Source organism: Phoxinus phoxinus (genome assembly GCF_949152265.1).
Source record: "Phoxinus phoxinus genome assembly, chromosome: 2".
Taxonomy (NCBI): Eukaryota; Metazoa; Chordata; class Actinopteri; order Cypriniformes; family Leuciscidae; genus Phoxinus; species Phoxinus phoxinus.
Genome location: NC_136877.1, coordinates 377,272 through 397,491, shown reverse-complemented (window position 1 = coordinate 397,491; position 20,220 = coordinate 377,272). Strand labels below are relative to the sequence as shown.

The window sequence follows — 20,220 nt, the reverse complement described above, 5'->3', positions numbered from 1 at the left end:
AAACCAGCGCCGCGTCACATGCGCGCACCCCTCCCCCAAAGTATAGAGCGCGAAACATTTAACCGCCACTCCTCCGATCTGCAGCTTTCCCTCGTTTTACATAAAACATTCAGATAATATAATCTACAGTAGAACTGGTTAATAATGAACAGCGCTGTTCTACAGGCTCAGCAAAGTAAACAAAGAGGGACACGAGACATCACAATATTTATTATAGTGAATATATTAATTATCTGTATGGCCTGTGTGTGTCCCACAAAAATTGAAATATCTGAAATATCTTGTCCAGTTCAGATTCACTCATTGGTTTGTTTGAAGTGATAATGCGCATTAATGATCTCATATCCTGTATTGTTTCTGCTTAATGAAAATAGTCACATTGGAATAATTTAGTTGTGTTAATACTGAAGGTCTGATCCAATTGCCAGAAACACTGATCAATGGGAACAGAAATGGCCAAATAATGCGTTTTAGGAAACCGTAATTGTTTACACTTTTTCCCCTCATAATTACCCAGAACTATGCTTTACTGAAACCAGATCTCACACTGCATAATACTGCTTTATACTCAGCGTTAAAGTGGAAATGGTCTCGTTTATAGTTAGTGATGTGTGGCTCTTAAAAGAGCCGTTGGGGTTTGGTGCGCGTGCACAGGTCTAGGCGCGCTCTCCGCGGATGCGGCGCGCCAGCTGGATGTCCTTGGGCATGATGGTGACTCTCTTGGCGTGGATGGCGCACAGGTTGGTGTCCTCGAACAGACCCACCAGATAAGCCTCGCTGGCCTCCTGCAGGGCCATGACCGCGGAGCTCTGGAAGCGCAGGTCCGTCTTGAAGTCCTGGGCGATTTCTCTCACCAGCCGCTGGAAAGGCAGTTTGCGGATCAGCAGCTCGGTGGACTTCTGATAGCGGCGGATCTCCCGCAGAGCCACGGTCCCGGGCCGGTACCGATGGGGCTTCTTGACGCCGCCGGTGGCGGGCGCGCTCTTCCGCGCTGCTTTAGTCGCGAGCTGCTTCCTCGGGGCTTTGCCGCCGGTGGATTTGCGAGCGGTCTGCTTGGTTCTGGCCATCGCTGCAGTTTCTCCTCTCTCGGTCCTGCTTGCGCTGGAACAACTGATGCTCTCTGTTACACGCCTCCTGCTTTTATAGCATTGGACCGTCACGAGCTCACAGTGTCGCGATGATGCAGAGGCTTGTGATTGGCTAGTGTGTGACGTAGGCTTATGACTGCTAGCCAATGACTGCGCGTTTCGTATTTTCAAACACGCGGAGGGATTCCCGCTCAAGACGCTTTGCTCAGTTGTGGACTATTGTGCTCATTAATCAGAGTAACAAACCACATTTCTGTATTTATTTGTTCTGAAATACTCGCCTTAATTCCCAGTGGTTGCAGATCTCGGATCAGAACACAATCACACTACAGTATAAAGCTCTGCGGCAGATATTAAGACACACTGTCATCATCCGGATAGTTCAGCAGCAGCTGCTAAAGACCCGCAGTAACACTGACTAGTTTCTGTTGCACTGACATTCCCTGAAGCAGATGTGGAGTGTGGTAGACGCATAACTATTTAACCCTCTATGATACGGTGTTGGCTCAAGGCAGCATAGTGTAGGCCTATATTAGTTTATTGTTAATAAAATGAGACACCCATTTATTGGTCAGACCAATCTTAGGGGAGAAGAACTCAAATACTAATCAATGAAGTGCAAAAGAGCGGTCACGTGACCACAGGGTCCATTTTGTGTCTTGTTTGCACAGGTCACACGGCTCCATATTTTCACTAGTTTGCATTCTTTAATCACCCACAAAAAAAAAAAAGTCACCTTCACTGGTCAGTAAAGAAGTATTTTCAAGATCTTAACATTATATATCATCAAATGTTTAAAGGACATAATAAAAAAGCTAAGCTGTGTGTTACCTCAAGGCAACATTATATCGCACATTATATCGGCCAGGCACACTGGGTTGGAAAACAAATATATTATATTTGTAAGGAAAAGAGTTAGAATTATCTACATATTTTTGGATGATTTTGTAATGCACTTCTATAGTAATAGTAATCCACATACAATATCTGCACGTGGGTGGTGGATATAAGCCTGATAATAATATATTTTTATTCAAATGAAAATGGGATATACTCTCCCTAAGTCACTAACTTTACCATAAATCTGTATCATTACTATCTTAAGATTTAAATAATAAAAAAATAGTGCAGATTTGTATTATTTTTCTAAATCATCATGCAAAGACATCGGCCTTTCCAGATATTTTAGATTAATTATGTTAAACCGCCTTATAAATCTATCAAGTGTGTGTGGCTCTTGCTGATACTGTCATCTCGTGTTCCACTGACTTTCTCATGATTTATAACTAAAAAAACAACTCTTTTTTTTGTCAGAATTCTGAATGTGACACCAAATGATTTAGTGTCACATGATGAACCGCAGCACACCACGATTTGTCAATGCAAAAAGGTGTATTTAATATTTATTCAACATTCAATGACTTCAACAGTTAATATTGTTATGAAATGCTGAAAGAAAGCTATGTTATCTGCTAAGTCTAAGTATTTTTCTAATTTAATTTTAAAAAAAAACCCATCATAGTTCAAAAGCTTTATTTTCTGTGCTAAATTCTGCTCTAAATCCTCCAATAAATGTGATTTCAAATCCCTCTCAAGGTTTTTCTGAGATCCCCTCTCTAAGATCTCAGTTATCTGCTAATGTCTCTCCTGAACTGGGTTGTTCTTCATCCACATGAGTGTCTTTGACCCAGTTTCTCTTCTGTCTCTCAGAGAAATTATTGATCATTTGAAACCTTCCTTCTGCTCTCTTGGTGTTCTTTCTCCCCGTATCATGAAACAAACGTTTGATACGGTTGGATCATGTTTGGTGTCTTTTCTGAATAAATGCTTGAGCACAGGCACTATCCCTGAGACACTAAAACAAGCTACACCTCTTCTCAAGAAACCTTCACTTGATGATAGGGATTTTAATAACTTTCGACCTATTTGACCCTTTTATTACAAAAGCATTGGAGAAAAGGGTTCTCAATCAACTCCAGTCTTTTCTGCTCAAATCAAGCTCTTGAAACTCTGGGTTTAAGCCTCTGCACGGCACCGAGTCTGCTTTATTAAGGGTCTCTAATGATATACTGTTAGCGACGGACGCTGGGATCCTAATACTGTTAGACTTAACCTCGGCCTTTGAGACAGTTGATCATAAAACTCTCTCATACACCGACTGGAATATTCTGTGGGCATCCAGGGATCTGTCCTCAGCTGATCTTATCTAACAAATAGAAGTTTCTCTGTCAAACTGGGTCATTGTTCTTCCTCGCCAGCCCAACTCTCCTGTGGAGTGCCTCAGGGGTCTATTCTCGCACCCGTTCTTTTCCCCTGTGTTTGCTTCCTCTGGGCTCCATGTTCAGAAAGTATGGTGTACCATTTCACTGCTACGCAGATGATACACATTTATTTGCCTTTGAAACGCAACAAAGGTACTGCTCTGAAATCTCTTTTTGCATGCCTAGAAGAAATGTCTTATTTTTTAATGAATCCAAAACCGAGGTTATAGTCTTTGGCCCCATGACAACTAGTAACATTGATTTGGATTATTTTTATCCAACTTCATCCTGCATTAAGAGCTTAGGTGTTCTCTGGGATCAGAACCTCAAATTTGAAAAACAGATAAATGTGGTGATTAGTTCTTGTTATTTCCAGCTACGTCTTCTCTCTAAGATCAGATCCTCCCTTTCTGAGACAACCTTAGAGATTGCTGTCCATGCGCTCATTACATCACGGTTGGATTATTGAAACTCTCTTTACTTTGGCATACCCAATATTGCTCGTCTCCAATTAGTTCAGAACGCTGCTGCAAAGTTCCTCAAAAGAAAACGTAAATTTGATCATGTTTATCCTATCTTAAAATCACTGCATTGGCTACCTGTGCATTTTAGAATTGAGTTTCAAATTCTTCTTTTTGTTTTTAAATCCGTAAATAATCTGGCACCGAGCTATGTGTCTGAGCTACTCTGTCCACACGAAACCTGCGGTGGTGATCAGAGGCTTCTGGCGTCCCCGGATCACGGCTGGAGAAGAGAGAGGACAGAGCCTTCGCTATTGCGGCCCTAGCCTTCCGGTTCACATCAGAGCGGCTCAATCTCGGACTGTGTTTAAATCCTCTCGTAAAACCTCTTTCTTTTCTTTAGCTTTTAATTCACTGTGAGTTCCTGTCATGATTGTGTGGTTTGTCCTTGTTCTTTATTGTGTGTTTTGTTCAGCACTTTGGTCAGCCCTGGTTGCTGTTCTTAAATGTGATATAAATAAATACAAACTTGAAACTTGACTTGAAACATTAATAAGAATAAAAATCATCAAACATACTAACATCGTTTTAAAAGTTTTTAAATGTTATTTAAGAAACTCAGAAATATGAGTAAATCAAACATCTCACGTCAAGAAGCTTCAACATGAACATTTTAAGATTAGAAGAGAGTGTGTAGTTAATCATTTATATCAAGAGTCCAATCCCTGTTGGTTCTGCTCCTGAGCTGGTCTCTTCACTGTCCCTGCTCTCCCTCAGGTCCTCCTCTCCCCGGCCGAGTCTTGTTGTGTCCTCTCTTTACTGGACATCTCTGCATTGCATCTTTTAATGTGCAAACATGGTTAAATCAAGTATAAAGTTGAAAAGGAATACATTAGTTGTGGGTAATTTAATGTCCACAATTAAAATCATTCAATATGTTTTGAATATTTATCATTAAAAAAATATGTATGTAATATTGTGTGACAAATATATCGGTGTGACTTGAAACGGTCACACCATATGACATTTGTTCAGGTAAGCTAATCTCCTGGTTAACTAACAACATCGAGCTTATACTTATCATGGATGATGGACCACAGGAAGCCAGAAGTGGATGAAGGACAGGGTAATATGTGCAGATCGTGTATTATATGAAAGGGCTCGAGCAGCAGAGTTCTGTACCGTTTGAAGCCGATGTATTGCTTTGGTGGGAAGCCGCTGTATAGCGAGTTACAGAAGTCCAATCCGGAAGTTATGAAAGCATGAATCACAGTTTCCGCATCTCCAAAGTTAAGAGAGGAACGTATACGAACAATATTCCGCAGGAGAAAGAAGCACGACTTCACAGTCTGGCCGATGTGTGAAAGAAAGCATACCGGGGGTCACACTAACTCCCAGGCTCCGCAGTGTTTGAAGGCCTGATAAGTGGAGGTCTTTACACACCAACAGCTGGTATGCTGTAATAGTAATAATGTAATAATCTTGTCAGGGGAACAACATAAAGGTATATTTTTTTAACAAATACCCATTTTTATTAGTATATGACATCATGGACAGGTAATTGCATGTCATGTCATCCACCCACTTATTATTATGATCTCCATATTTTCTATAGCACCTAAAAAAGGTATAAAACACAACAGCAGATGATGAGGAAGAGGAGTGATCCTGTGATGAGGAAGAGGAGGATATAGTGGCATTGAATCCTGCAGAGATGAAGATGATGATAACTTGGTAATAATTGTGTTCCTCTATAGTACAATGTTACCTGACAGCAACAGCTGGATATGAAATGTTACTTTTTATTCAATATGTATTACATTAAAAACTGGATAAATGTGTTTAAGTGTCTGGTTAAAGAAATGTATGTCTTCAATAAATATATATATATTTTATTTAAGTGAAAATGTCAATGTTTCAATTTAACCATTGTGGTAGAATCTGCAACAAACTTAAAAGTTAAATAATGTTTAGATTGCTATAGTGTCCAATTTTATGCAGGAAAAACATGTTTTCTCTTTGATATCATGTTGCATACCGTAGACTAGACAATTAATATTAGAAGAGAGGTCCTAAGTTTACACTTAAAGAGGTTATTTTTATCCACAATCAATCGAGTATAGGATGTGTATGGTCACACACACAGAAAGCTCTTCACCAGATAGAGTGAGTGGCTCTTAAAAGAGCCGTTGTTGGTCGGTGAGGGGCCGGAGCGCTTATTTGGCCTTGGCGGGCTTCTCGGTCTTCTTGGGCAGCAGCACGGCCTGGATGTTGGGCAACACGCCGCCCTGAGCGATGGTCACTCCGCCCAGAAGCTTGTTCAGCTCCTCGTCATTGCGCACCGCCAGCTGCAGGTGCCGGGGGATGATGCGGGACTTCTTGTTGTCCCGAGCGGCGTTTCCAGCCAACTCCAGGATCTCCGCGGTCAGATACTCGAGCACAGCCGCCAGATACACAGGAGCTCCGGCACCGACGCGATGGGCGTAGTTGCCTTTGCGGAGGAGCCTGTGGACACGGCCGACGGGGAACTGCAGCCCTGCCCTGGACGAGCGAGTCTTGGCCTTCGCTCGAGCTTTGCCGCCGGTTTTGCCTCTGCCGCTCATTTTAGCAATCAGTCCCTAAAGCTTCACAGTGGAAGAGAACAGATGAAGAGCAGCGCTTCCACACACTGGCTTTAGCGAGAGCGCCAGTCGCTCATTGGCTAAGAGTCTGGTAACATTTAAACCAATCCCTGAACTTCCCTCCGAAACCCAACCCCCTTTCTGGCGGGAATAATTATGCACGAGTATTTGACAGAAGAGATGAAACCATTGAAATATTTGTGGGAGAAATTTCAAATATACAAAAATGGATTCTATAAAAGTTATAAAGTTTATAAAACTGACCCAATACTGCACAGAATTATGTTCCTATTGTAATACTGGAGTTTAACACTGCTTATTGTTTTTTGTATTATCACAATTCTCCAGTATAGTGTTATCTGTATATATTCTGCACTGTTTTACAATTTATTATTCAAACTGTGATCACTAAAGATCACATGGGGAGTTAAATTAGGTATAAGTTACGGGTAATGCAATTTAATTTATGGGGACATATATTGATAAGGCAAATGGGTGGACAACTTAATACTATATGCCTGTCTGTTTTTGCTCTAACACCATTTTGTTGTTATCTTGTAACAATGACAAATAAATAAAACTGAACTAAACTGAAACCCTCATAAGCTTATTGGCCATTATTATGCATAAGAAATGGTTTAAAAGTTTCTCAAAACGTTGTGACTAGTTTTAGATACAAAAGTGTTTCTATTGTTCGTTCAGATTGCAGAGTTGAGCTGTGAACTGAAAGTCTAATCCTGGCTATTTGCTCTAAAAACTAACAAATGATTAAAATACACGAGTTTTGCTCTTTACTCGGAGTTAGTGGGTGGCTCTTAAAAGAGCCGTTGATGTGAATGAACAATAGCAGAGGTTTATCTCTTCTTGGGCGCTCCCCGCTTGGGCTTGGCGGCTGTAGGCTTCGCCGCCTTCGGTTTCGCCGCCTTGGCCTTTTTCGGGCTCTTGGCGGCTTTCTTCGCGGCCGCGGGCTTCTTCGCCTTCTTGGGGCTCTTCGTCGCCTTCTTGGCGGGCTTGGCGGCGGGTTTCTTGGCCTTCTTGGGCGATTTCTTGGCGGCGGCTGCGGGCTTCTTCACCGCGGCGCTCTTGGGCTTCTTGGCGGCGGCGGGTTTCTTGGCCGCGGGCTTCTTCGCTTTAGGAGCCGCTTTCTTGGCCGCGGGCTTCTTCTTGCTCTCGGCTTGCTGCTTGTTGAGCTTGAAGGAGCCCGAGGCGCCGGTTCCTTTAACCTGCACCAGGGTGCCTTTAGTCACCAGGCTCTTGATGGCGATCTTGACGCGGGAGTTGTTCTTCTCCACGTCGTAGCCGCTGGCGGCGATCGCTTTCTTCAGCGCGGCGAGGGACACGCCGCTCCTCTCCTTGGACGCGGACACCGCTTTGACGATCAGCTCGCCGACGCCGGGACCGGCTTTCTTGGGCTTCGCAGCGGACTTCTTCTTGGGCGCTTTGGCCGGGGCGGCAGCAGCCGGGGCGGGGGCGGTTTCTGCCATGATCTCTCTCTCTGGTCGGATGATCTGCAGCGTTTCTAACACGGTCTGCTATCAGCAGTGAATGAGTAGCGCTCGCGCGGCGCTGCGCCTTTAAATAACACATGAGAACCTCGTAGACTCAACCCTCCCGCTCGGTGTCTGTGCGCGTCCTCGAGCCGCGGACTCTTGTGTTTTCTTCTCTTACATTTGGGGCAAAACTGGAGCGATTAAATAGTTTTTCGCAGTCAAAACAAAGCGAACAGCAAGCAGAGGTTCTGGGATTTCATTAGAGAGTAAAACACGCGAGGAGGAACTGTTTATTTTGACTCTGTCAGCTCAAATCCGAGGCGAGTATCAGCCACGGAGAAAAGCTGTGTGTAAATGTGATGGAAAGTTTGAGTGTAAAAGTGTGTGAGAGTCTGAAGGCGTCCTGTGTGTGTTCAGCACACAGTCCGAGAGAGACTTCAGTGACTCCGCATCGGTGAGGGTCGTGAGGAGGCTTTGGTACAGCTGCTGTTTTGGGCGCTTGAAGCACAAGAACATCATCAGAGTCTGTCTGTGACTCTCATCTCTGGCCTCATCATCAGCATCACCATCATCATAAATATATACGTCTGATCACACAGTGTTACTGTTTTAACTTGTGTTCATAAGCTGATGTGCATCATATCGTGTAAATAAAAGTGTAAATCGTCATTTGTTTCTCAGTTTTCGGCTTGTGAATGAGGATTGTGTTAAAGCTCTGAATGAGTTTCTCCTTTAAAGCAAGTGACTTAAAAACAACTTATGTTTCTCTATATTTCTTATTTCCCTCCTTGTTCTAGCTTGTACTTTTCTGGACAATGTTTGAAACTTTGCATTTCTAGCATTTTATATTTGCTTTGTATTTGCTTTATAAGTCTCTTGGGATACAATGATGTGATAAATTATGGAATGTAAATAATAAAGCACATGTTACTCTTTCTAACTAATTCATAAAATAGTCCTCATATTTACAGTATATGCTTGATATATTTGCACAGACCTTGGTGTTTTAGTCATACTATAAATACTAGTTTTCTGGCCCAGATATTTATCTGTGTGTCATGAGATTCCCATTTCTTCTCACAAGAACAACAGAAAATATATGACTCATAATTCTCCTAATTTTCCACTTTATTAGTGTGTATATTTTGTGCCTCACATGTGAAAGCAAACACACACAATCTCTCTTTAACTCAGAACTGAGAAACGTCTCGACCTTAAACTAACTTTAGACATTGATGTGCTTAAATTTAAATCATCTTGCTATTGAAACTGATTAAACAATGATAGTTATTTTACTCATAAACAGTATTAGTTCCCAGCTTTGTTCGGCTGGACTGAGATTTAGTGACACGAGGTTTTAAGGATCCAACAATTAATTTTTAATTTTGTCTTAATGCAAATTACCCAATTACTGAAGCCTAATGTTGAACTAGATGCACTTTTCAGAAACTGTCCCGGTAAACTTTGCTAATATTACCAGCCAGTCAGATTTCTTATAGTTTATTAAAAACAAAGATGACATTTATGTTTCTATGACCTTCATTGTGTGTCTAAAAGGAGCAGTAAACAGGCCAGATGTTATATTATATTAAAGCAGGTCAAGATAATCTTGCTGGTCCACAGATATAAAGCCGAAAGGGTTTAAAATGATTAAATTATAGATAATAATGAAAAGTAAAGGCACAATCTAAAGCAACACTGGAGGTCCAGAGGATTACACCGGATCATGCTTTATCATGAGTGATTTATTAAGTGTCCAATTCTCAATCGAGATATCTATCATCCTTCCCATTATTCAGTTCTTACATGGCCAACTTGTTTATATTATACAATTGTCGTCCTGTGTCTTCTTCATGCCATCTCTCTGACAATTTAACTTAACCTTTAATTTGTGATTTACTCAAAGGTATGTGTATGTCTATATCTGTGTGCTTAAGCAATTCTGGCACGCATAAAACATTGACTCTAATTATCCTTTGGCAGATTCTATACAAACTTTGAAGTACTTATATTAATATATCTTGCCAAGATTCAGATTTCCCATTCAATATATGTGTAAGTGCAAGTCTTATGTAAGTACTGTAGGTTTGATTTATTGCACACACTGCACGGCTCTCTGAAGCCATCTCAGTAAATACTAATATAGCAGTTCTTCCTGCAGATTTATATTTAAAGTGAGGAATAATTGCAGCGGCTGTACACGTTTCTGCGTCTTTAGAACCATCTGTATAATATAAAGTATTCAGTTTGTAAAAGCTGCTGCACTATTGTCTCTTTTGGAACATGTATTCATTCATTATTTGCAAATCAACTGTTGGCATTGAGAAGAGCAGAGCCACTGTGGGGCTAATATTGACATTACTGATGCCTATTTGTTGAGCCTGCTGTCCAGCCAACGCTATTCAATATGTCTGCTCATATTCCCAGCAGTTTTCCGATGTGTTTTTGACTAGGTGATTTGTAAAAAGACCTTTAATATCACTCAGTCCTTTTAGTATTCTTTAACTGCATGGCCTTAACCGTAAAAAATACTCGTGCATAATTATTCCCGCCAGAAAGGGGGTTGGGTTTCGGAGGGAAGTTCAGGGATTGGTTTAAATGTTACCAGACTCTTAGCCAATGAGCGACTGGCGCTCTCGCTAAAGCCAGTGTGTGGAAGCGCTGCTCTTCATCTGTTCTCTTCCACTGTGAAGCTTTAGGAACTGATTGCTAAAATGAGCGGCAGAGGCAAAACCGGCGGCAAAGCTCGAGCGAAGGCCAAGACTCGCTCGTCCAGGGCAGGGCTGCAGTTCCCCGTCGGCCGTGTCCACAGGCTCCTCCGCAAAGGCAACTACGCCCATCGCGTCGGTGCCGGAGCTCCGGTGTATCTGGCGGCTGTGCTCGAGTATCTGACCGCGGAGATCCTGGAGTTGGCTGGAAACGCCGCTCGGGACAACAAGAAGTCCCGCATCATCCCCCGGCACCTGCAGCTGGCGGTGCGCAATGACGAGGAGCTGAACAAGCTTCTGGGCGGAGTGACCATCGCTCAGGGCGGCGTGTTGCCCAACATCCAGGCCGTGCTGCTGCCCAAGAAGACCGAGAAGCCCGCCAAGGCCAAATAAGCGCTCCGGCCCCTCACCGACCAACAACGGCTCTTTTAAGAGCCACTCACTCTATCTGGTGGAGAGCTTTCTGTGTGTGTGACCATGAACATCCTATACTCGATTGATTGTGGATAAAAATAACCTCTTTAAGTGTAAACTTAGGACACCTCTCTTCTAAATGTAACCCTCTATGGTATTCAACATGATATCAATGAGAAACCATGTTTTTCCTGCTTAAAATGGGACACTAGCTATCTAAACATTTAATTACATTAAGTTTGTTGAAACATTATAGAGCGCGGGATCGTGACGTCGGCGGATCACAGTAGCGCAAGGCATTGTGGGACTTTAGGTCACGGAGGTTATGGGAGAAACGTAGAGTGGCGGTTATATTAGTATTTGAGGTAGTATATTGGTATATTTTAGAAGTAAGTTAGGCTAATTCAGTTCAGAAAAACGACAGAATAGTGAACACATATTGCATTACACTGTCATAATCGTTCTCACGATCGGCGTGGAAAAAAAACAATGGAAATCAAGTCGCAGAGCTACAGTAAGACGGACAAACATCACCTTCAGCAACATTTCCCGACACATGTTCGTGTGTTCACGGCAATCTACACAGGTAAGTTATCATTACAACACCTTTAACTGTTATGTGGTTAAAACTAGTAACAACACAACAACCGTAACATTAACTTAACGAAAGAGTACTAACTTCGCAAAACTAAGTTAGCTGGCTGCATAGCTATAAAATTAAGCTATAAAGGAAGGAATCTCTATAACGTATGTAACTGTTACATTATGTATCTGTAACCGTTCATCCGATCAACTTTACACTTGAGTGTGAAGTTATTTGGATGAGCAGGTATCCAGACAACTGCAAGCACAGACTAACAAATCCTGTTTTGTTTTATCAGGCTAACCAGAAATGCTGGAGTGTCATCCCGACTGGGTACCGTCATTACACCTTGGCCACACAGAAGTCAAAACAACACACACACACAGCGTTTTAACCGGAGGACGAAGAGACAGCAAGCTGCACAGAGGTCACAGGTGGACGAAGCTGCACAGAGGTCACAGGTGGATGAAGCTGCACAGAGGTCACAGGTGGATGAAGCTGCACAGAGGTCACAGGTGGACGAAGCTGCACAGAGGTCACAGGTGGATGAAGCTGCACAGAGGTCACAGGTGGACGAAGCTGCACAGAGGTCACAGGTGGACGAAGCTGCACAGAGGTCACAGGTGGATGAAGCTGCACAGAGGTCACAGGTGGATGAAGCTGCACAGAGGTCACAGGTGGATGAAGCTGCACAGAGGTCACAGGTGGATGAAGCTGCACAGAGGTCACAGGTGGATGAAGCTGCACAGAGGTCACAGGTGGATGAAGCTGCACAGAGGTCACAGGTGGATGAAGCTGCACAGAGGTCACAGGTGGATGAAGCTGCACAGAGGTCACAGGTGGACGAAGCTGCACAGAGGTCACAGGTGGATGAAGCTGCACCGGAGGATAACAGAACAGCAGGAATGCAGTTTTTGTCGCCACAGGCGTGCTGAAATTAACCACTTGCTGGAGGAGAACAGGATACTGAAGGAAGAGCTCGCCCAAAAGAAGATGGATGAGCATTTCTTTAAAGATGATGATGTGAAGGTAAAGTACTACACTGGGCTTCCATGTTTTGATGGGCGCGCTGCAGCAGCTTCTTCCTTGCCTGCCAAAGACTGTCCGAAAACTTTCGCCTTTTCAGATGCTCGTCTTAACTCTGTTGCGCCTGAGGCTGAATCTGCCCATCCAGCACATTGCTCATAAGACTGTTTCCACCACGTTCAGAGACATTATAGCTACAATGTTTACACACCTTAGCCCTTTGGTGCACTGGCCTGAGCGACATTGCCTGCAAGGTATCATGCCACATCAGTTTGTTGAGGCTTTTGGCAGTCGTGGTTCAGTTATTGTAGACTGCTTTGAAATTTACATTGAGAGACCATCAAATCTGAAAGCTAGAGCACAGACATTTTCTCACTACAAACACAGGCACACCCTCAAGTATCTTATTGGCAAGTAATCATAAAACATGCCATAAACCTTATGAACTGCATGTTACATACTATGTGTTAATAACCTAACTTTACCTTCAAATGGCTTCGTTTAACTGCTTCTTTTTTTCTCTTTTTTTATTTTTTATTCTTTACATTGTCTTGTTTTTTTTATTTTTGTATTGCATTGCCTCCTTGAAATGTATTTTAACTGTTTTGATCTGTAAGGTGTCTTTAAATCAAATGTATTACAAAATGTATCACAAATAAAATGTATTATTATTATAAATGATGGAAAACTGTCAATTCTAAATCTTTTTATTTGTGTCACATAACATGAACTTAGTGCAACGCTGAAGTAAATATTGTAAGTAAATGAGTAATTATAACAGGACCTGCACAGTAACAATGTAGTGTAAATATAACAAGTACAATAAATAACAACTTGAACTTAGTGCAATGCTGAGGTAAATATGGTTAGTAAATTAGTAATTATAGAGATTTATAATTTCGGAACTGCTCAAATGTGTATGCGTCACACCACAAACAAGGTAAGAAAACACGTCAGGAAATGTTGTTTGCGGTAGCTTGTTCAGGTCAGTCGACCACTCTGTGTTCGTACGGATCGAGCCCGTTAATTGCCTTTATTTTGTCCAAGTAGCGCTTGGTAGATAACCTTGAGCTTTATCTTCGCACGGTCCATGTGTGTTTGTTTACCTTTTTCTTCTTCTCTACACAACCTCGTTTGGCAAACAAAGAATTACCGCCACCAGGGGGCTGTTCCATAAAAGCCGCTTAGAAAAGCGGAGATTAAACTCCAAAACCCGACTTGAATGAACCTAACAAATAAGTTGGGGCTAAAGCGGTTTCATAAAAGGTAATTCAAGTTCACGCAATCCCACTAATTTGATCCAGGTTTATCTAGTCTAGATAACTGCGTGTGCACGCGTTTCTTAAGCAGCCCTGGAGGTCGATCATAGATCAAATCGATCCACCATCAAACTGCATATATCTTGTGCTGTTTTATGCGTTTGAGACATGGTGTTTGCAAAACGTACATTTCACAGGAATATTCTCCATCTGAAAATCTTAGAAAGTCGTGCAAATAGTTAGCCTGGGAAAACCCAGACCACTTCCGGCAAATTTAGATTTGCTCTGCAAGTGGGTCTGGCAAAGAGCCCATTGAAACCCATTTCCAATCCGCCGAAATCGCGGCACCAATCAGAAACGTTTTACACGATGACGACAGAGCAGAGACGGTGACGCAGATTTTGTACATTACAGACATGGATGCCGCCGTGGAACATCACAACATCACTCGTTCGAATCAGCTATCGCGTCTGTTTCAAGCGATTTAAAATGGTCATTTTCGTTAACACAAACAGAGAATTGCTGAGAGTCTCGAGATGTTTCTCCGTCGCTCTGCATACGTCATGTCATTCATCGCTCTGATTGGTTTTAGATCTATCCGACGTCCGTTGGTGACGCCCCTGTGGAAATGAATTGTCTATGGAGCTTTGCCAGACCCTTACTCAGTTACAACTGAGAGGGTCTGGGTTTTCCCAGGCTAGCAAATAGTTCAATTTTGCTGTAAACTTCACATTGAACGAGCGCTGCTGCGCGCATGCGCGCCAAATCGGAGCGCAATAATTCTGACTAATATACATTTTGCTTGGAAAATTAATAGGCTATGCGATATTTTATAACACCAGAAATATCTTCTAATTATAATAATTTATCTTTAGGATGTTGGATCAGTTGCAGTGAACTTATATCTCATTAAACTCATATATTTTATACTTATAATAAAACAATTGAACAGAAGTAGGCCTAATTCAGGGAAGAATTTTTTTTAAAGAAACCAAATATAATATAATAAAGATACAAAATATAGTTTTGGGTTTAGGACCTAAGCTACTTTAAAAAAGTAAGTAATAAGTAATTAATACTTATTTAATTAGAATGCTGAGTATTACAGCTTTTAAAGCAATCTTTTTTTTTTTTGGAGAAAGCAAGAATGTTTGGTTAGATTTAGTTTATACAGTGCATTATGGAGAGGATAACATGAAATTAAGAGCAAAAGTATACATTTTGAAAAGATATGTGCAACTCTAAAATCAAAGAATATTCCATAAAATAAAGGAATACATATCTAAATAACCTTCGCTCCCTTAATTCTAGTTATTTGTTATTTTATTTATTTACTTATTTAATATTTGATATTTTAATAATATTACTTTAATAACTTATTATGAATTATGTGTCATTATAAGAGTTTGATATAAATATGTGAATGTTTGATTTTTTCCTTTTTTTTCATATGTAAAAGTGGCTATGTACTTAATGGTTGTTGTTCTAATTGTTTTTATGTGTTGGTGGGTATTATCACAAAAGAAAAAAGTAGAAGGAAAAATAAGATTTATTGGGGGAAAAGATTATGTCTTTAAATGAACTATCCATTTGTATAATTGTGTCAAATGTATTTGAATTGAAAGACATAATAAAGTACAAAAAATATAAATGCTAAAATATTGGTTGTTGGACATTAGATGTGCCTCATTTAGAATTTTAAATCTACAATTTAGTGTATTTTTATGATATAAATAACTGTAAAGGGACTATTGTAATGGGGTAAATCAAGTGTAGGTTAATATAGCAATTACTAAGCTCAGATTCATCTTACCAGTTTAAATGTATACTGTGCTTTTGTAATTATTTCTTTTAAATGTTGTGTTTCATATTTTTAAAACTAAATCACAAAACATTCAGCCAGTAAGAAAATAAAACCTGTAAGATATATATATGTATATAAACCCCGACATATATAGCCTATGTTTGTAGGTCTATATTGTCTAATTTATCATTGTAGCCTTAAGTTGATTTTCTTTACTGTATATTTATTTTTGGACTTATAGTGGTTAATAAAGTCAAATAATGGTATGAGAGATTGTCAGTAATTGTGTTCCTATTGGTCAGTGTTAGAGGATCTGTGCAACAACTGAGGCTTAGCCTGACAGTTAGCCTGCCCTGGACCAGGCTAGTTTCCCAGCATAAGTTGCCAGGGTAACTGAGTTTGAACTATTTTAAGTTTGCTTTATGAAACAGAATCAACCGACAATAAGTCTGACTAACCAAAATAAGTCTGGCTTGTATTCTAATTATGGAACAGCCCCCAGCTCACTATTATTTATTGTTGTTATTTATTGTGCCAAATGTTCGTATGCGTTTTTTCGCATTCGTGATTCGGTGGCTCTGAATTGTCAAAGAACCATTCAATCACGCTTGCACACTGCCTCCGAAACTTTCGTCCGTCATAAAAAACATCGAAACGGGTTCGATTTTCTGCGTTTTTCGCATCCGTAACGAGCAGTTTAAACGGTGTTTAGATGGTGCTTTGAAAATTCAGAGCCACCGAATCACGAATACGAAAAAACGCATACGAACATTTCGGACTCAGTGTGCAATGGCCTAGAGCTACAACAGCCGTGTCCTAAAAGATGGCCGCCGCTACCCAGAATGCTTTGCGTCGTGACATAGTTGCCCATTCTCTATACCACAACTGATAAATTTAAACTTTTGACATTTTCACTTAGAAAAATATATACATTTATTCAGATTTTAATGTAATACATATTTAATAATAAAAAGTAACACTTCATATCAGTGGCGGCTGGTGGTGTAGTGCGGGTCTGGTGGTGTAGTGCGGGTCTGGTGGTGTAGTGCGGGTCTGGTGGTGTAGTGCGGGTCTGGTGGTGTAGTGCGGGTCTGGTGGTGTAGTGGTGGTGTAGTGCGGGTCTGGTGGTGTAGTGCGGGTCTGGTGGTGTAGTGGTGGTGTAGTGCGGGTCTGGTGGTGTAGTGCGGGTCTGGTGGTGTAGTGCGGGTCTGGTGGTGTAGTGCGGGTCTGGTGGTGTAGTGGTGGTGTAGTGCGGGTCTGGTGGTGTAGTGCGGGTCTGGTGGTGTAGTGCGGGTCTGGTGGTGTAGTGTGGGTCTGGTGGTGTAGTGGTGGTGTAGTGCGGGTCTGGTGGTGTAGTGCGGGTCTGGTGGTGTAGTGCGGGTCTGGTGGTGTAGTGCGGGTCTGGTGGTGTAGTGGTGGTGTAGTGCGGGTCTGGTGGTGTAGTGCGGGTCTGGTGGTGTAGTGCGGGTCTGGTGGTGTAGTGCGGGTCTGGTGGTGTAGTGCTGGTCTGGTGGTGTAGTGCGGGTCTGGTGGTGTAGTGCGGGTCTGGTGGTGTAGTGGTGGTGTAGTGCGGGTCTGGTGGTGTAGGGCGGGTCTGGTGGTGTAGTGCGGGTCTGGTGGTGTAGTCTGGTCTGGTGGTGTAGTGGTGGTGTAGTGCGGGTCTGGTGGTGTAGTGCGGGTCTGGTGGTGTAGTGCGGGTCTGGTGGTGTAGTGGTGGTGTAGTGCGGGTCTGGTGGTGTAGGGCGGGTCTGGTGGTGTAGTGCGGGTCTGGTGGTGTAGTCTGGTCTGGTGGTGTAGTGGTGGTGTAGTGCGGGTCTGGTGGTGTAGTGCGGGTCTGGTGGTGTAGTGGTGGTGTAGTGCGGGTCTGGTGGTGTAGTGCGGGTCTGGTGGTGTAGTGCGGGTCTGGTGGTGTAGTGCGGGTCTGGTGGTGTAGTGCGGGTCTGGTGGTGTAGTGCGGGTCTGGTGGTGTAGTGGTGGTGTAGTGCGGGTCTGGTGGTGTAGTGCGGGTCTGGTGGTGTAGTGCGGGTCTGGTGGTGTAGTGGTGGTGTAGTGCGGGTCTGGTGGTGTAGTGCGGGTCTGGTGGTGTAGTGCGGGTCTGGTGGTGTAGTCTGGTCTGGTGGTGTAGTGGTGGTGTAATGCGGGTCTGGTGGTGTAGTGCGGGTCTGGTGGTGTAGTGCGGGTCTGGTGGTGTAGTCTGGTCTGGTGGTGTAGTGGTGGTGTAGTGCGGGTCTGGTGGTGTAGTGCGGGTCTGGTGGTGTAGTGCGGGTCTGGTGGTGTAGTGCGGGTCTGGTGGTGTAGTGCGGGTCTGGTGGTGTAGTGCGGGTCTGGTGGTGTAGTGCGGGTCTGGTGGTGTAGTGGTGGTGTAGTGCGGGTCTGGTGGTGTAGTGCGGGTCTGGTGGTGTAGTGGTGGTGTAGTGCGGGTCTGGTGGTGTAGTGCGGGTCTGGTGGTGTAGTGCGGGTCTGGTGGTGTAGTGGTGGTGTAGTGCGGGTCTGGTGGTGTAGTGGTGGTGTAGTGCGGGTCTGGTGGTGTAGTGGTGGTGTAGTGCGGGTCTGGTCATCCCCAGGGTTTTAGGCATGAAAGGGGTTTGGCTTTAGCAGTGTTTATCGCCATGGTAACACGCGCTCCAGTAACCCTGCTGCGGGTCAGGTGATGCTTTATTATTATACTCTTAAAAAGGGTTTTGATTTAAAACTGTTCATTTTGCAATACATTGGTTTTGGTTTTATATTTGGTTTTACTGATATACCCTCAAAAAAAGGAAATTAGAGTATTCTAGTATGAATTTAATTAAACTGTTTGCTTTGTAGTTATTTTACATAATGCAAGTACAGTAAAACCCGACCTTAGATTTTGGTTCTTGAAACAGAAATTCACATATATATGAAGACTGTGTGTCAATCAAATAATAAGAAAGCAATTAAAACTGTTTCTATATCCTTTCATATATTATTTACATAATAATGTTTAAAAAAAAGTCTATAGGCGCGTACCACCTTTATTTACAGTGGCGTCGCCCCCTACTGGCCTGGCGGAACACCGTGCCCGCGCTTCAGTCGTTCCCGCGGATCCGTGAACAGAGTTGTTCCATAAAAGACGCTTAGAAAAGCGGAGATTAAACTCCAAAACCCGACTTGAATGAACCTAACAAATAAGTTGGGGCTAAAGCGGTTTCATAAAAGGTAATTCAAGTTCACGCAATCCCACTAATGTTATCCAGGTTTATCTAGTCTAGATAACTGCGCGTGCACGCGCCTTAAGCAGCCCTAGAGGTCGATCATAGATCAAATCGATCCACCATCAAACTGCATATATTTTGTGCTGTTTTATGCGTTTGAGACATGGTGTTTGCAAACTTTACATCTCACAGGAATATTCTCCATCTGTAAATCTTAGAAAAATCGAGCAAATATTTCCATTTTGCTGTAAACTTCACATTGAACGAGTGCCGCTGCGCGCATGCGCGCCAAACAGGAGCGCAATAATTCTGACTAATACATTCTGCTTGGAAAAATAATAGGCTATGCGATATTTTATAACACCAGAAATATCTTCTAATTATAATAATTTATCTTTAGGATGTTGGATAAGTTACAGTGAACTTATAGCTCATTACACTTAGCCTATATATATTTTATACTTAAAATAATAATAAAAATGCAACAAGTAATTCAGGGAAGAATTTAAAAAACCAAATATAATAAAGATACAAAATATAGTTTTGGGTTTAGGACCTAAGCTTAATAAAGATGACGTATACTTATTTAGAATGCTGAGAATTACAGCTTTTAAAGCAATATTTTATTTTATTTGTTCTTATTATTTTTGAGAAAGCAAGATCTAGATTTAGTTTATACAGTGCATTATGGAGAGGATAACGTGAAATTAAGAGCAAAAGTATACATTTTGAAAAGATATGTGCAACTCTAAAATCAACGAATATTCCATAAAATAAAGGAATTAGCCTACATTAACTAAATAACCTCCCCTCGCTTTCAATTCTAGTTATTTTATTTATTTACTTATTTAATATTTAATATTTTATACTTAAATAATATTACTTGTATAACTTATTATGAATTATGTGTCATTATAAGAGTTTGATATAAAACATTTACATTTAGTCGTTTAGCAGACGCTTTTATCCAAAACTGAGGACTACAGCGAGCGAGTCATCGTGAAGAAACAACACAAGAATGCTCAACATATAAAGAGATTGTTTTTGTCATGTCAAGTGCTCACGGAAGGGTTGTCAGTTGTGTGTGAATGTGGTCAGGGATTCTGCATTCCATTCTTATATAGAAATAAATGTTTTCCCTTCTTTAAAGTGTCTAACTATGTAGTCCTATTGGTTATTGTTATGTGTTTTTAGGCTGTGTTGGGGTATTATCATCACAAAAGAAAAAAGTAGAAGGAAAAATTAAATTTGTCTTTATTATGTCTTTAACTGTACTTTTATTTGTATTAAATGTGTTTGAATTGAAAGACATAATAAAGTACATAATAT

General features: G+C 41.8%; 4 protein-coding genes and 1 long non-coding RNA gene across 5 annotated transcripts; 2 read left to right on the top strand and 3 right to left on the bottom strand.

Moving 5' to 3' along the window:
* Positions 1-610: 610 nt before the first annotated feature.
* Positions 611-1,096, bottom strand: LOC306983278 (histone H3.2). The gene has a single exon (XM_079583523.1). The coding sequence runs from the start codon at positions 1,065-1,067 to the stop codon at positions 657-659; it is 411 nt and encodes a 136-aa protein (XP_079439649.1). The 5' UTR covers positions 1,068-1,096; the 3' UTR covers positions 611-656.
* A 4,803-nt stretch (positions 1,097-5,899) lies between these two features.
* Positions 5,900-6,483, bottom strand: LOC306983286 (histone H2A-like). Its single transcript, XM_079583536.1, has one exon. The coding sequence runs from the start codon at positions 6,411-6,413 to the stop codon at positions 6,027-6,029; it is 387 nt and encodes a 128-aa protein (XP_079439662.1). The 5' UTR covers positions 6,414-6,483; the 3' UTR covers positions 5,900-6,026.
* A 672-nt stretch (positions 6,484-7,155) lies between these two features.
* On the bottom strand, positions 7,156-7,959 carry LOC306983270 (histone H1-like). The gene has a single exon (XM_079583514.1). The coding sequence runs from the start codon at positions 7,913-7,915 to the stop codon at positions 7,286-7,288; it is 630 nt and encodes a 209-aa protein (XP_079439640.1). The 5' UTR covers positions 7,916-7,959; the 3' UTR covers positions 7,156-7,285.
* A 2,543-nt stretch (positions 7,960-10,502) lies between these two features.
* Positions 10,503-11,163, top strand: LOC306983291 (histone H2A-like). The gene has a single exon (XM_079583551.1). The coding sequence runs from the start codon at positions 10,636-10,638 to the stop codon at positions 11,020-11,022; it is 387 nt and encodes a 128-aa protein (XP_079439677.1). The 5' UTR covers positions 10,503-10,635; the 3' UTR covers positions 11,023-11,163.
* Positions 11,164-11,310: 147 nt separating this feature from the next.
* On the top strand, positions 11,311-13,345 carry LOC306983298. The gene is made up of 3 exons (XR_013794334.1): positions 11,311-11,629; positions 11,925-12,195; positions 12,493-13,345. It is a non-coding gene; the product is annotated as an uncharacterized lncRNA (long non-coding RNA).
* Positions 13,346-20,220: the final 6,875 nt, after the last annotated feature.

Bases quoted from the DNA above. Each gene is read 5' to 3' on its own strand.
- LOC306983278 (XM_079583523.1), bottom strand. From the start codon at position 1,067: ATGGCCAGAACCAAGCAGACCGCTCGCAAATCCACCGGCGGCAAAGCC.
- LOC306983270 (XM_079583514.1), bottom strand. From the start codon at position 7,915: ATGGCAGAAACCGCCCCCGCCCCGGCTGCTGCCGCCCCGGCCAAAGCG.
- LOC306983291 (XM_079583551.1), top strand. From the start codon at position 10,636: ATGAGCGGCAGAGGCAAAACCGGCGGCAAAGCTCGAGCGAAGGCCAAG.
- LOC306983286 (XM_079583536.1), bottom strand. From the start codon at position 6,413: ATGAGCGGCAGAGGCAAAACCGGCGGCAAAGCTCGAGCGAAGGCCAAG.